At 39.7% G+C, this 15,030-nt stretch overlaps 1 protein-coding gene across 1 annotated transcript in view; it reads right to left on the bottom strand.

Annotated features, from left to right (window-relative positions):
• The window catches only part of ANO3 (anoctamin 3), a 144,608-nt gene extending 130,792 nt beyond the window's left edge, over nt 1-13,816 (bottom strand). Inside the window, exon 1 of the mRNA XM_014889820.2 lies at nt 13,719-13,816. Coding sequence (XP_014745306.1) covers nt 13,719-13,764 — 46 coding nt within the window. The 5' untranslated portion in view covers nt 13,765-13,816. The remainder of the gene's footprint in view (nt 1-13,718) is intronic.
• Nucleotides 13,817-15,030: the final 1,214 nt, after the last annotated feature.

Below are 15,030 nucleotides of genomic sequence, written 5' to 3' on the forward strand. Positions count from 1 at the left end.
GAGAAAGCTGTAATCTATTGACAGACCCGAATAGAGAGAGAGACCCTGCTTCCAGAGATATAGGGCCCTTGTTTCCAAACTAGAGTAGCCTAGCCTTAAAAGACTACACCCCAGGGACGAGTGACCCTCACCACAACAGTTCTGTTTGCCTGTGGGAGGCACCCCACAGCATAGCAGAGAGAAGACTCCTCTCCCTGAGCAAACAGAAGATCTCAAGTGACGAGCTGACCAAAAGCCCCATGTCCTGTCTTCCCGCACTGTCGGTAGGAAAGAAAGAAGGGCTAGAGGGAAAAAACGTGTTTTAAAGGCTTATTTGACTTCTCATTATCCTCCTCTGACTCTGATAATAATAAATTTACTTTATACCTTTAAATTTGAATCTATTTTGCCCTTAGAGTGTTTTCTCCCCATCCTTATCTCAACTCAAAAGCCCTCAATTAATTTTTTCCCCTCTCCTCTGCTCAACTGTAGCAGAAGAAAGTAAGCAACTGACTTTCATAGGCACCTGGCATTTGGCAAATGTCAAACCATGACATTCAGCAGTTACTGTGCAGCATAAAATGTATTGTCATCCAATATTTATCTGCCATTTTTAGGAAGAAGTGTTTTGTAGTGACTTAGCAAAGTACAAAATGACATTTCAACCGAATCAGTGAGGAAAACCTTATTTCTACAAAAGATACGTCATGACCAAAAAAAAAATAATGACATGAAATGAAAAGTGAAAGGAATGAGAGGGAGGTGTCTTTACAAACAAACTGTGGACCTGCTGGTAGATAAAGCCAGATACTGATAGGTGAAAGAAGCAATGGGGGGAAATATAAATTCCACAGGAATTACACTCATTGACACAGACTGTTACTCACCCAAGGCCACATTAAGTTCTTGGACTTAAGAGAAAAAGAACAGAGATACAAAGAAAAAGAAGGGGGGGATGCACATTAGAACGGGGTCTATATTAGGTGATTCAGGAAGTCTGTACCTCTAAAGTACTCAGCCAATGAAGAAAGAGAGAGGGAAATGTGGCCAGGAAATCAGGAAAAAAAGGAGGCTGAGTCCTCTAACACTTTGAGAGACCCTACGGGTAATGCCCCACGGCATCTCTCTTCATTCAAATAAAGTTACAGAACTCATCTGTCTCCTTTTTGGACATAAACCTCTGACATCATGGATTATGTCTCCCAACAAAGCAAAACAGCATAGGAAAGACACCACATAGCCCAAATCACATAAATACACAATTTCTAGTGGAAAATGTATTAAATAATCCCCTAACAATCAGTAAAAAGTAATGACAATAGTAGCAACAAAATGGAGTTGCCCCTCTCCCCTCCAGCCCTTCACCTCCAGAAAACAGTGCATTTCAAATCAGGAGAAAAAAAAGAAGAGGAAACTACCTTAATGAAGATAAAAGAGGCTAAAGTAAACTAAAAGTCTAACTAAATGTATTTTTCATGAAAGTACACACTTTGAGGATATTATTGAAGAAATCTATGAAATGTACTGGACAAAGTTTCTGATTTGAATTCAGCTGTCATCATTTCCTTTTGCATATTAATGCCCACATAATTATTGTAAGAGTGGTGGTTTAAGGCTAGCATCTTCGCACTGATAACTGCTTCCTTTTTCTGAAGTATGGATACATATACTAGACACAAAATATAAATGGACATTTGGCAGCTTGACAAGCATGCTTGAAATGAACTAAAGATCTTATAACCATGTAGAATTGGGCTATTTTAAGGCCCCAGTGTCATGCAAAGGATCACCAGATGAGTGCAGTAGAAGAAAGAGCTTCACATATTCAACATACCCATATATTCAAATTTACAAAAATTAGACTTTCTTTTTAGCCACTTATTCCTTCCCTGTCTCTTCAGATGCCCGTGAAAGGGCTCCAAGAATCACCAAACAACAGATACCTGTCACACGCGGCTCCTTAAAACATAGTCTTCTACACAAAATAAATCAACGAAAGTTGACAAGGAAATTGGAAAGCCTCAGACAGAGTTTAGCACTGGTATAAATGCTTTTCAAAAATAAAGAGGCAGTTCTTTTGAAAGCACTTCTCTCTTTATTTTTTTTCCCTTGTTAAAGGGAAAAAATGCTGAATAACCAGTTTAATCCATTACTTGATGCCTTGCATTGCCTTCTTTCCATTCCAGGCTGCAAGAAATTTGGATTCGTTCTGCTTAGGCAGAAAAGACAGACAGCAAATACATATGATGGCCACAGGTATGAAATTAATAATGTCTAATAGATTATACATTAACTAGATGATGGCACTAGTAGGCCTCTAAGATAACACTCCAGAATCAACTTGCCAAAATTGAACAAAAAGCTACAAGTGGCAACCAAGATGGAAAACAGCCCAGTCAGACAGACGAACAGATCATTGTCACCATCACATGAAAAATTATTTTTTTCTCTAAAGAAAACCCTTCCATTAAAGTACAAGCATTTATGAATGCATATTTCAAAATGTTTTTATGCCTCAACTCGAATAAAAGTCAATCTCAGTTTATTTTGAGATTTCCTACAATATAAAGTAATAAAAAGTTGTAGATGCTCCTTTCCGACACCACAAAAGAAGAGAAAGTTTTGATTATTCCCTACCAACACATGATATTTAATTCAAAGTCATATCCTAAAAGGTGCTTGTTTCATGCCTCAGATGTGGACAAACCTCTGACAGTCCAGGAGATAAAGACCAGAGTAAAAACTTGGAAGTACTATTTTCACCTGGACAGCCTGCTCTCCTCATTATTTTGGAGCATGGCTAAAGTAATCTTATTAATTCCTCTTCATCCACTATTTACATTAGCTAATGAGATGCAGGAGACATCCTTTTTTATTCACAGCTAATAAAAGCTTAATTCATAAAAGTAAATCCAATCAGAATCTCCAGTACATCCATTGTAATCTTATTGTTATCAGTGAGGGTATATGAGGCTTCTGTGCAGACTACACTGACTAAACCTTTATGGCAAAGTTTTATTTAAGTTCAAGTATGCTCAAGATAATTACCAAATCAACCACCAGGAAATACCTTTGAGTCCAACCACACTTCAGGAAGGACAGCAGAAATGAGAACTACTTTTTTATGACAGGCTGTTTTTCCATTTTATTTAGATGCTGGATTGCTGAAACAGGAATTTCAAAGTCCTGCATATCCTGACAGTGTGAATTATTAACAGGAACGTGTTTAAGCATATGTTTTTCATTCATTCATTCATTCATTCATTCATTCATTCATTCATTCATTCATTCATTCATTCCTCTAAACTATTTATGTTTCTGAAAATTCTTTTTTTTTAACTGAATTCTGTGTACCAAGCCACTTCACAATAGTGACAGCCATACATTTGTGCTTGCTGAATGAACAGCATCTCCTTATAAGAGAAACATGTTACCTGAAAAATCCTTGCTTTTGCATATTACAAAAATCTTTTGTAGTGGTTGTAAATTGACAATCCTAAAGCAGCATCTTGATTTCTCTTTCCCTAAAGTCATTCCTCCTCTAACAAGTAATTTACAGTCTTCAGATACTCTTCAGTCGGTAGATACCCCTATATCCAGTGATATCTCCTGTATCCCTCGGCAGGGACTCTCCAGTCTGTAATATGCTGCAGAGAGCTGCTGACAGGATTCCATAGCTTTTACACCTTTACTTACAGTTGCTTTAATGATACACACACACAAAATCTATCAGTGGTGCTCAGGTGTGGATATGGGTAATGCAAATGAGACTGACAGTACTGCAGATTTAATCAGCATATGCAGCCTGATAAGGAGAATGCCCTGGCAAGAGCAAACAGAGCTTTGACTGCAAGAAGATTGAATCAAGTCTGCCTTAAGGGAAATAAGATTTTACTAAGTCGAAATGTAAAGTTTGTCTATGTGATGGTTAACTAGATGATTGTAGTAAAATATTACCAGCCTTCCTGTAAATGGCATATAAGCACATGTAGTGCTCAGTAAAAATCGGATTCTGATCACCATTCAATGTCCCTGTCTCTCTCATCGTCGATACTCAGAGCACCATAGATGACTTGTATTGAAGCTTGCAGCTTGCCTCAGTCAAAATTCAGGGCTAACTCTGAGTGTAGCCATAATAATTTAAAAAAAGGCATATATAAAATATGGAACCAGGGGCAGCTATTCAGGTCTAAATTAATATTTTTTGGAAATTATTGAATTTTCGGTAAATACACTTGTTGTAAAAATGGTTTAATACTTAGGGTCAACTTTTTAAAGAATTCCGAAACCTTGCAAACAGCATTAGGTACAGGACTCCTAGCAACTCCTGTGAGATAGCCAAGCACTGTCAAAAACCCTGACAGAGCACTCACCTGCATCTTTGAAAAAAATTTTGTGAAGAATTCTACGTCCTGCAAGTGTGACATTCTTCACTGGAATTTCACCTACATAATTTTGAAAATATAAAAACTATTTCTCTAGAAGAGATCAACATTCAGAGATACACAAATGTTTATTAAATGCTTAATATATATCAAAAGCAAGCTTTGAAAATATAGAAAAATACAAATATATTTATATAATTAAAAGTATCAACAAAATGCAATTTTGCTGCAGGAGAGGAATATAAGTCTTCAGTCTTCTTCACTGAGGCCATTCAAAATCCAGCACTACTTTTTGCCATGTTTAACTTTGCATATGATGGCAATACGAACCCAGAACTATTTTATGTGAGACAAAATGGTAATGCATATGTCTTGTGTTTTCTTGCATAGGTGTAGTGGTTCGCCAGTTTGAGACTTCCCAGCCGATGCACCAATTTATGTGGTGGGTCTAGTGCTGACTAAACAGTACTCTCCCTAGAATTATTTACTATCTCCTGCTGTGAGATAGGATTAGGAGGAAGAGCAAAGCAGGTTCAAACTTTAAAGGGTATAAAGAAAAACTTTATTAACAGAAATTAAAAGAAAACAAATAAGAATCAGAATAAAACCTTCAGAATACTTCTCTTCCCCCCACACTGTCCTTTTCCTTCTCAGTGACAACGTACAGAGACAAATCAGTCAGTTTACTATCTCCAGAATAGTCTTTCTCCAGCTCACTTAGGGAGAGGACATGCTATGGAGACTTCTCCACAAGGAAACAGTTTTCTCGTGCCTTCAAGGCAGCGGCGAACCAGCCGCCCAGGAGGGCTCCCCCTCCGCCGCGGTGTCTGGTGGAACTCAGCAAAGGCAGTGTTGCAGCCATGCTAGGGCAGGGGCCTTCCGCTCGGCCGTGCCAGGACCGGGCCCACAGGGGCGGCACCGGCCTGCTACCTGCATCCAGGCCGGAAGGCAGATTCCCAGGGGTTTTCGTCTTAAAATCTGAATCTCACAGAGTCGTTTTCATCTCTTTCACTGGCTTATTAGCACGCCTGTTTTCAAAGCCAGCCCAGCAATTGGTTTTGCCAGGCATAAAGGAAGCTGTTAGCAGCTTCTCTGAGAACATCACTTCCTTGGCTGGGTTCATTCCCTCCTCACCAAAATTCAATTAATACAAAACCAACACAATAGGTCAACTGAAAGAACCAGCCTCTGCAAAATATTCAGACATATAGATTTTGGGTTCAGATGGTACTGAATTTCTCTCACCTAATTGGCTCTACGCATACATATGTACATCCACAGCACCACCACCTTCAAAATTTTAACTTTGTCTCTTTAAGTTACTTTGTCCCCTTTCTTTTAGCAAGTGACTTTGGAATCAATACTCAGTGCTGAAGCTGGTGCTGCTGACATGGTAAAAGAGGGTTCTGTTGTGGTATCAGGAAATCCCCAGTGTACAGTCCTACTTCAGCATGACCAGCTATGGGGTGCTGCTTACACAGAGAACTCTGCCCAATATGCTTAAGTCTGCCTTCGCTACCTGGTATTGTTTTATCTATCTACTTACCCATCCACTGACCATTTCCAGATCTATTCATCAATACACACCTATCTATATCTGGATTTTTTAAAACTTTTTGTGCATATGTTTTAAAAATTCCTACCTATCATCTCTCAACTCATTCAAAAATGCTGGAAACTCTTAGGTTTGCCTGCTTCTCCCAGCATTGTCACTGTTTGGTAAGTTTTAGAACAACCACACCAAAATGGAAGCTAAAGGTCAGTGTTGGAGTTGAGGATTTTTCTTTCTTCTTTCTTTTCTTTCTTTAAGGGAATTTTCTCCCATTTGTTGCCTAAGAGATAGGAACGACTGATACTTAAGAGGCAAAGGCTGTGTCTGGGAGGAGGAGAAGGGTGCAGTTGGCTGCACTCCTAGCTGGGGAGCTTTCTCTGGAGAAGTGCAGAGATTATGGGAGATTTTGGCTGGAGGGTGAGTGGGCTGGGCTCCACTCCTTGCTCTCTCTCGCTCTTGGGACCAGAAGGGAACAGTCAAGTTGTTCCTAGAACAGGGAGAATTTGCCTTCGCTGCTTCTCGTACCATGGGTGAGCCTTTGCTCATAAGAGTGGCTGTTGAACTAGGACCTTTTTGAAACACTCCATCTCACTGGAAAGGACCCTCAGCCTCTACTCGGGTGCCTGAGGGGAAAATGCCCCATGCCTCCGAGGGAACATCTTCCAGCTGGGCTGCTGCTGCCCATCCTCACTGTTTTCTGCCACTGCTTTGGGTTTCTTACTACACTTTAACCCAACACCCTGAGCCTACCAGGACACCCCCTGGCTTCTGCTAAGGCTGTGGAGTTTCTGCTACGCTGTTGTTCACCACCACAGGTGTGTCTGTCTCTGCCATGCCAGCTGCTGCTCCGAGGTTCCTGCTGCAGCCCGTTTCACCCTCTGGAGGGGCAGCCTGTGCGTTTGTTGAGCAATTCTCTTTTCTGTGTCTCATGGCGGCCGTGCCCCTCATTACCCACACGCAGAGAGGTGCCCGAGCCCGCGCCACAGCGCCCCCTGGCGGCGCGGGGGAATCATCGCACCTGCCCCACCCGGCTGGGAGCCAGCAGCGCTCCTGCTGGCTGTGCCTGGAACTGCACCAAAGGGGAAAGTGCCCATGGCCGAGAGAGGGCTGGGACTGCCTTGGTGCTTCTGTTTGTTGTTGCTGTTTTCTGGTGTCCTGTTTGTTTAGACTTTCTGGATTATAAAGACATACTGTTGATGAAGCTACTAAGCAAACAATAAGGAGTAAGGGAATTTTTGAGCAAGAGTAATTCTACTGAATCAGACAGAGAATAGAATTTGACATTTCAAACATATTCTAACTTCAGAGCTTGCCATCATCACAGGAGCTATCTGAAACATACGTAACTAACTACAAGCTGTTGTGTAACTGTGATGTACTTAAAAATTTTTCAACACTGATTTGAGCGAGCTCTAAAGTCCTTAGTTTGCACATCCTTCTTGTTCTAGGGTGCCACACAGGAACCCAGTAATAACAACAGACAAAAAGCAAAAAAACATACATGGCTTTGTCCTATATTGTTGCTAAAGAAATCAGTGAAAACCATATGAACAGTGGCGATTTGTTGTTCAAAAGGGATTTCCGCAGATACTCTTCAAACTTGACTTCGTTTTCCTAAGTTACAGACGGAATCTAACTCAGCATGCTTTCACGGTATCGTTTTCCCCACTCAGAAGTACCTTTAAGCAGATCAAACAGTTACATAATAGATGTGACTATTTGCCTGATGTATGAATATTAGACATGATCCAAAAGGAAAATTTAAGGTGTCGGTTTCCCCAAAACCTCACTTAAATACTCAAATATACTGTGAATTAAACTGTGACCTCATGAGTCACACCGAAGAACAGTTCTGCCCTTAAGTAACTGCACTGGCTAAAAGCCCTCACAAGAGAGATGATAATCCAAATTGAAGAAGACTGAGAATCTCTTTCTGAGAAAACAGTGATGAATTTGTATTAATTGTAGCTCACAGTTGTTAAAAAGCATATTGCTGTACACTGCAGTTTGGTTTTGAGTACACCTGTCTCTGATAAATAATCTACTCTAACACAGGCTGTAGAATATATAAAACTGACCTAACTCCAGAACAAGTTTGGTAAAAAATTTTAATCTGGATGACCACATATATAATGCTTTCTGCCAATGTCATTGCATGTTTGACTCAAGACAACACAGACACTCTCTTCAGCTTAGACAGGCCAAAATAGAAAACGAGTAATCTTCATGTTGCTCAATAAACTTGTGAATTCAGCATATCCACTTTCTGCTATCACACTATGCTTAAAATACAGATGGCTATTTTTTTTCATTACTTTTCCAGATACTACCTAGCCATCTGCATTAACTGTAATGCAAGGCTTTTAGTACTGTTAGTTAAGACACTGTTTCAATTTTTCATATTGTTGGAACTTTAAAATACTTCTAATCATAAAATATGTTAACTAGTGCCGATTTTGCTGCAAGATTTTTCTACAAAAACCAATATATTCAAAATACTACTACAACAGAATATAAACTGACAGGGCTGTTTCATTTATGATACTCATTTAGCAGATCTCAAAAATGACAAAAAGCAGAATAAATAAACCAAAATATGAAGGCAGATTGGAACTCCCAATTTTGTGGTGATAGCCAATGAAATATAACTGACAAGGGTTCTAAAGAAAATGAGTGGTGGCAAGGGTTATTTTCACAGGTCCTTATTCAGGAAATTTAGAAAAGCTGTGGAATAGGTACAAGGTTTGTCCACAGATACTACTATATCAAGCTATACTTAAAACAGAATGTAGGAAGTTAATGCCCAATCCAATCACAGCATCGTCATCTGTAGCCAGATAGAGTTATGCAACATCCCAAAATTTTCTGATATCCTTAGCTTTCTCATTTAAAATATTCATTCCGTTAAAAAAAAAAATTGCTTTTTTGTACAGCACTCATGCACCTGCATAATATAAGGCTTCAGATGTCATATTTAGTGATTGTTTTCAAAAAGCTCTTTATATTTTTTGAATTTACAACCCACAACAGTATAACCTGGAATAAAAAAAGACATATTATGGGCCCTTCAAAGGTGTCTGAGTGAAAAAGATGGAGTGCATCCTGGGTTGAACAGTTGTATCAGGCAAAAGAAGTAAGAGGAAAGATAGACTTATTAAACATTGGACCTTGCCTTTCAGTACCCTGAAAAAACATTTTAAGTAACACTGTGCAAATATAGTATTGTTTTAAGGGACTGTATTAATAGCTGCATTCCTCTCAGCTTTCAGAGTAAAGATGAGTATGGCTTTGAAATTTTCTGTATATGTTAGTGCTCCCTGGAATGAAAACCAAAGAGCTGAGGCCAAAAGAATTGCTTTATTCACACTGACATGAAAACTTGGCCTTTCTGCTCTGGAGAATAATAATCTCTTCGGATTATTAAATTTACCAGGTTCACTCATGCCACAGAAGCACCAAACATCCTTGGAGAAGTCTCCATGAGATTCTTAATCACAAGTCCAGGTTCCTGAAGACTGAAAATTCTGGAGCAATATAAAATGTGACGTTTACAAATTCTCATTTAAATTCACAAGAAATGCAAATCAATTTCACAAGTTGTTTTATAAAGAATGCAGACCATTAAGATCTTAAAATCAGAATAAAGCAACCTTAACAGAAAGCTCTACTCTACATCAACAGTGGTTCTCAAAGTAATTTAACAAAAAAGTCAATGAAGCAAGGAGCCACCCTGTGAAGGCAGAGCTATTAGAGATTCTCAAGCCAATCCTGAATCCCTCTAAATCACAATACAATTTCAAGTGGCAATATATAAAATTAAACTAAATATTTAGCACAGATGAGAATTGGAATACATCTAGAAATACATCTTTTATGGAGATTCCGGATTTCTTCAGAAGTCTCGATTCAAACTTTTCTAAGATAAACCCCTTGAGAGGTTAAATCAGTACTCTCAAAGACTTAATGTGTATTGAAGTTGATGAACTTCTTCCTGCCTCATTGAATGAGGAAACATTGAATTCCTTGACCAGAAACATGAGAAGCACACCAGGTTAACCACTGGATTTCATCTGCAGTCCATGTTCTTAAATCTCATATGCCAAGGTGAAAGCAACTCAATTTTAAAGCACAAACATATTTTCTTCTTCCCAGCATTGAACTCCTTCATTAAAAAGCTTTGACAGAGGTATTAAAAAAACAACTCTAGTCAATATAAGCACCCAGCAAAGTATGTAGGAAATTATAGTCTGTATATCAGGATAAAAGTCCTAGACATTTAAAAATTAATTAAGGTAAAAGTAATTACCTTGACCTGCACCTTAAACTCAGGTTTATTCAAACACACCTACCAAGAGCCTGTTGCAAATTAGGTTGCCTTTCCTTCTGAAGAATATAAGTTTTCAGTAGCATCCCCTAATAAAACAAGCAATTGCTATGCACCTGCCCCACACCTATTATTGAAAACACAAAATCTTCCATAAGGCTGCAGTATATTTTATGTCCTACATGCAGAAGATTATGATTCCTAACTAGCTATCTTTCCCTGGAATTATTAAGCTACAAATTGCTGTAGAGATTATCTTTGCTCTTATCAACATTATCTTATTTTTCCTGTATGAATAACTATTAATTACTTACTAGTTTTAGACAAGCCTGTATATTGCAAAAGTATATACAGTAATATACAGTACATATTACCTATATATTAATCTCTAAGGAAGAAGATTATTCTTTTGTAAAGGATGGTTGGGAAGAAGCTAGTAAATAATAAACATTTCTTTCCCTTTCCTTGGACAATTCCTCAGAGGCCATAGGTTGCATCACCTTTTGAAAAAGTAAAAAGTATAAAGGTATATATTTACTAATATGGTTTTTGTCTGAGAATATTACTGAGGAAAACAATTTCAGAAAAACCCATTTCTGCCAAAGTAGTGGTTAAAATTAGCCAGAAAATACTACAGATGGCTAAACAGACCTAACACACTGCTGTGCAGAGACACAGATTAGTCTACTCTAGGACAATGCCCTTCTCAATAGACATTATCTTTGGACACAAGTAGAAGAACAAGAATTGCGGGGGTGAAGAAGAATGAGATTCATTTTTTCAACCCTTTTTGTGTCTTTTTATAACACTATATTGAGCTCTGCTGAGGTTTTGAAACTGAGTGTTTCACTCTGCATGCACACTTTGAACAAAGAGCAAGACAAAACGATGGCAGCAGCCTCCTACTCTAAACACCTCCTCACTCTGTCAAGAAGGGAAAGATAAAGAAAAGCAACACCTAAATTCTAAACAGTAACAAATCCTTCAGCTATTTTTTTTCCTTTCTTTCTTTTCTTCTTCCCGTTGAAGGCTCCTAGACACCCAACAGAAGTTAGGTTAGTCTTCTTATTCTTCCAAACCTCGTAAAAACAGCTTTGGTACTGAAACCACGACTTCTCTGCTAGAACAAAATGCTCAGAGTAGGTAAAAGAAATGCTCTCTACTCCATTCTATTTCCCATTTTAAAAGTTACTCCTCTTTAGCAAGTGTGAACATTATATTACCTGGCAATAGGTAGGTTCTGTTTCTGAAGAAAACTGAAAATTATTTAAAATCTATTTTTAATAATTTTTATCATTATTTTTTTTCAGGAACTATGAGACTTGTTGATGTATATTTTTCCTATATGACCAAGAATCCACATAAAAATAATGCCCTTTCAGTGCTCCCCCAAAAAATGAAGCTTGGTCTTAATGCAAGTGAAGCATACAAGGCGCAGCTGTTATGGGCATTTGGCCATATCATGAAGATTATCAGTGATTCTGTAAAGAAAAGGAATTTCGGGCACTATTTTGTGAGCAGCTGGAAAACAAACAATGCACTTATTCAAAATCTCAGCAACGATAAGGTAGAAATTACAGTAAGCAAAATATTAAATTTTAAATAAAGACTGATGTAAAGTACTAAATTAAAAGGAAAAAAGACAATGTTTTTTGCTTCTGAGATTACCAGCTTCCTCTCAATACATCCTGATAAGATGATGAATTCTTGATTATGATTTGTTTGCTTAGTTTTGCTGTAGCGTTTTGATCAAGATTTCACGCAGTCCTCCTCCATTCTTAAAAGCTTTATGCTGAGAAAAACAGACTGAACTGAGGTACGTTTCGTACAAAGCACACTGCATTTGAGAAGTCTGAGAAAGCGATAGTCATGTTAGTCAATACTGTACAGGTTATATAGCTCCAGAAAAGCATCCTCTCTTTTCCAAGGAATAAGGAGATGAGAACAACAATCTTCTCAAAAAGTAACTGGCAAAACTCACTTAGTTTTTATAAAGTTTTATGACTTGTGCAAACAGAGTTTCATAAATCACAAGTCAAAGAACTTGAACATAGTTCAAGTTGAACTAGAACACCAAAAGTTAGTTTTGGGGTAGGTTTTTAAAAGATTATTACAGAACAGCTGCATTTTTTTCTGAAGGGGCTTGATGATTCTGAAGCTTGCTAATCATTGCTGTAATGTAAGCTTTAATGTAAGTCTTATGAAAAAGTAAGGACTAACCCTGTGGCTTCAAGGCTTCTACTGCTTTTATAAATGTACACTTGACAGATGAATAAGTATGTTTTTACACTAATTAATTACCTTTGAACCTGACTAAATTAGACTTTTTACAGTCTGAGACAGCACCACTCATTACTGCACACAAGACTGGCATTAAATGCAAAACCTCTCCAGCAAGGACGTAAATTTATTATGGGATTACCAAAATGGAAAAAGTGCTTTGAATTATTTATTTTCAACTAACCAGTCAAAGAGAAGAATTTGAATGAGGCAAGATCCAGTAAGTGACCTCATGATTTATGTATAAAGAATACCATTTCCTATCATAATTTATGACTGCAATATAAGTACAAAAAAGAAAAAAAAGTTTGTCAATGACTGAACAAAGTGAGCGAAATCTTGGTTCATCTGATCCATCAAGGTAGAATTTGAGAGAAAAAATACAGCAAAAATACTGGTTCCATGATCAAGAAAAAAATAAATTTCATTGAGAGATTTATCTTTTTTTCTAACATGAACACAATACAGGTTTTATAGTGATGGTAATCACAACTGGAAATTCACCTTTATATTTGCTGACGAGCAAAAAGCTTCTGTTTGGCAATTAAAATCCCAGGCGAGAAAACAACCCAATACATAGATTGAACCTAAATTGTATCTGCACTTGTAACATCAGAGCCCTGCTCACAATTACAGCTAATATTCTTCCTCTACATTTGTACTTGGATAACAGCATGATATGAAGATTAAAACCTAAAACAAACCTAGTAACAACTGCACTGAACTCTAGAGGGTGAACGACCTATCCGTATCACGCACATAGGCATCTTTAGATGCAGCTGAGAACCAGATCAGCCCTGCCTTTACGGAAGAAGAGCTTGGGCGAGGTGGGGCCGCCGTGGGCTCGAGGCCGGACCGGGCCCTTCGGCCCTCAGTAGCTGGGGCGGGGGAAGGTGTGTGGCTCCGCTCGGCTCGGCCCACTGCACGCCACCGGGCGTCCTCTCCTCCGATGCAGCCGCATTATTTGACACCCAGCAAAGCATCCGATAGCATCAGTGCACCTCCAGAGCAGGATCCGGGCTACCGCCCGCACGCGAACACCCACGGGCAGGAGTGTAGGTAGGCACACAGAACGCACCCGGCACCCACGGGGAAACCGCGGCGAGACCCGTGTGCCCCCTCCCTGTGCACCCGCAGAGCGGGCAAATGCGTGGGGCCTCCCCATGACCGCCATGGGGATAACGGCGTTCGTACTGACCTTTCTGCTGCCGAAAGGACTGGATGGAGCCCGAATGGTGAACCATCCTGGCGGAGAGCAGCCTCCGAGTTGCCAGCCCGCCGGCTGCGGGGGCGGGGGGCGGGAACCCGGCGGCGCGGCGTGGCCCGGCCCGGCCCGGCCTGCCGCGCAGTGGAAAGCGAGGGAATGGCGGCGGCAGCGCCCGGCGGGGTGGGGAGAGGTGGTCACGCCGGGCCCGGAGCGGCGAGGGGCGGGCGCGGAGCCGGTGGCTGTCCCTCCGCCCGCAGCCCGGGGACGGGAATTTTGTCGGCCGGGGATCGGCGGGACAGGCTGTGTGCACCCGACTGAGGAGGAGCGCTGGCCTCAGGCCTTTTACCGTCTTGGCTATGTTACTCCTATTGCCTTCGTGTCTCCCTTTTAGAAGACATCAGGTGTTCCTATTGGGGTGAAGCGCAGCAAAATAAAAATTGCACCCCCTTTACGCAGTAACAGCTGCATTTAAATCTCAACCTTGTGAGTTAAGTTCATATTACATCGCCTCTATCCCCGTCCTTGCACCGTGTCTCTAAGTTGCATCACCAGCTTTATTTCTATGTATTTTATAAAACTTAGAGTCTCAACCTTACTGCAAATAATTTTTTATAAGAAGTTGCTAAAGTGCACATTCAAGCCTGATGTGGCCCGTTTCTCTGCCATTTGTGTTATAATTTCCCCTTTCTCTAGAGTGTATGCCAAGTGGCTCATTCCAGACAACAGAACATTCAAACTTAAAAGGTTTTTATTTTTTTCCTTGTTGCTCTCTGCTCACATTATTCTCTCTGGATTCCAAATAAGTTTTATCACAGCATTGTTCAATTCCTGTAGAATGTTCTGGGTTTGTTGGTTTTGGTTTTTTTTTCTACCACAATAATTAGGGGGTTTTGGTCCTCCTAAATTCATTCAGTCAAATATTCTGGCCTACGTCTAGCAGTATCTATATCCTCTTCTCCATTTAGGGATACAAGCAGTATTTACTCGTCAGAAGTTAATTGAATCACCTGTAGCACATGTTGCTACAGCATTCTTTCAAAGTTTGTGGCTCCATTTGTGTGCTGTCAGATTTCCTCTGACGGCAAAGGCAGAACCTCCCCATGGATGACTTGGGCTGGTCTATACCATCTGCTAAAAAAAATTACATCATTGCCACCCCTTACTACAGGCCAGTCTGTACTATAAAGTTGTACTACTTTTTCTATATCAGTGTAGTTAAGCAAACAAGATGGATACACACTTTTTATTTTTGTGTAAGAATATGTTTCCACTATGAAAACATATTAAACAACCATCTATAAAC

This window comes from Sturnus vulgaris, chromosome 18, assembly GCF_052056855.1.
Source record: "Sturnus vulgaris isolate bStuVul1 chromosome 18, bStuVul1.hap1, whole genome shotgun sequence".
Lineage (NCBI taxonomy): Eukaryota > Metazoa > Chordata > Aves > Passeriformes > Sturnidae > Sturnus > Sturnus vulgaris.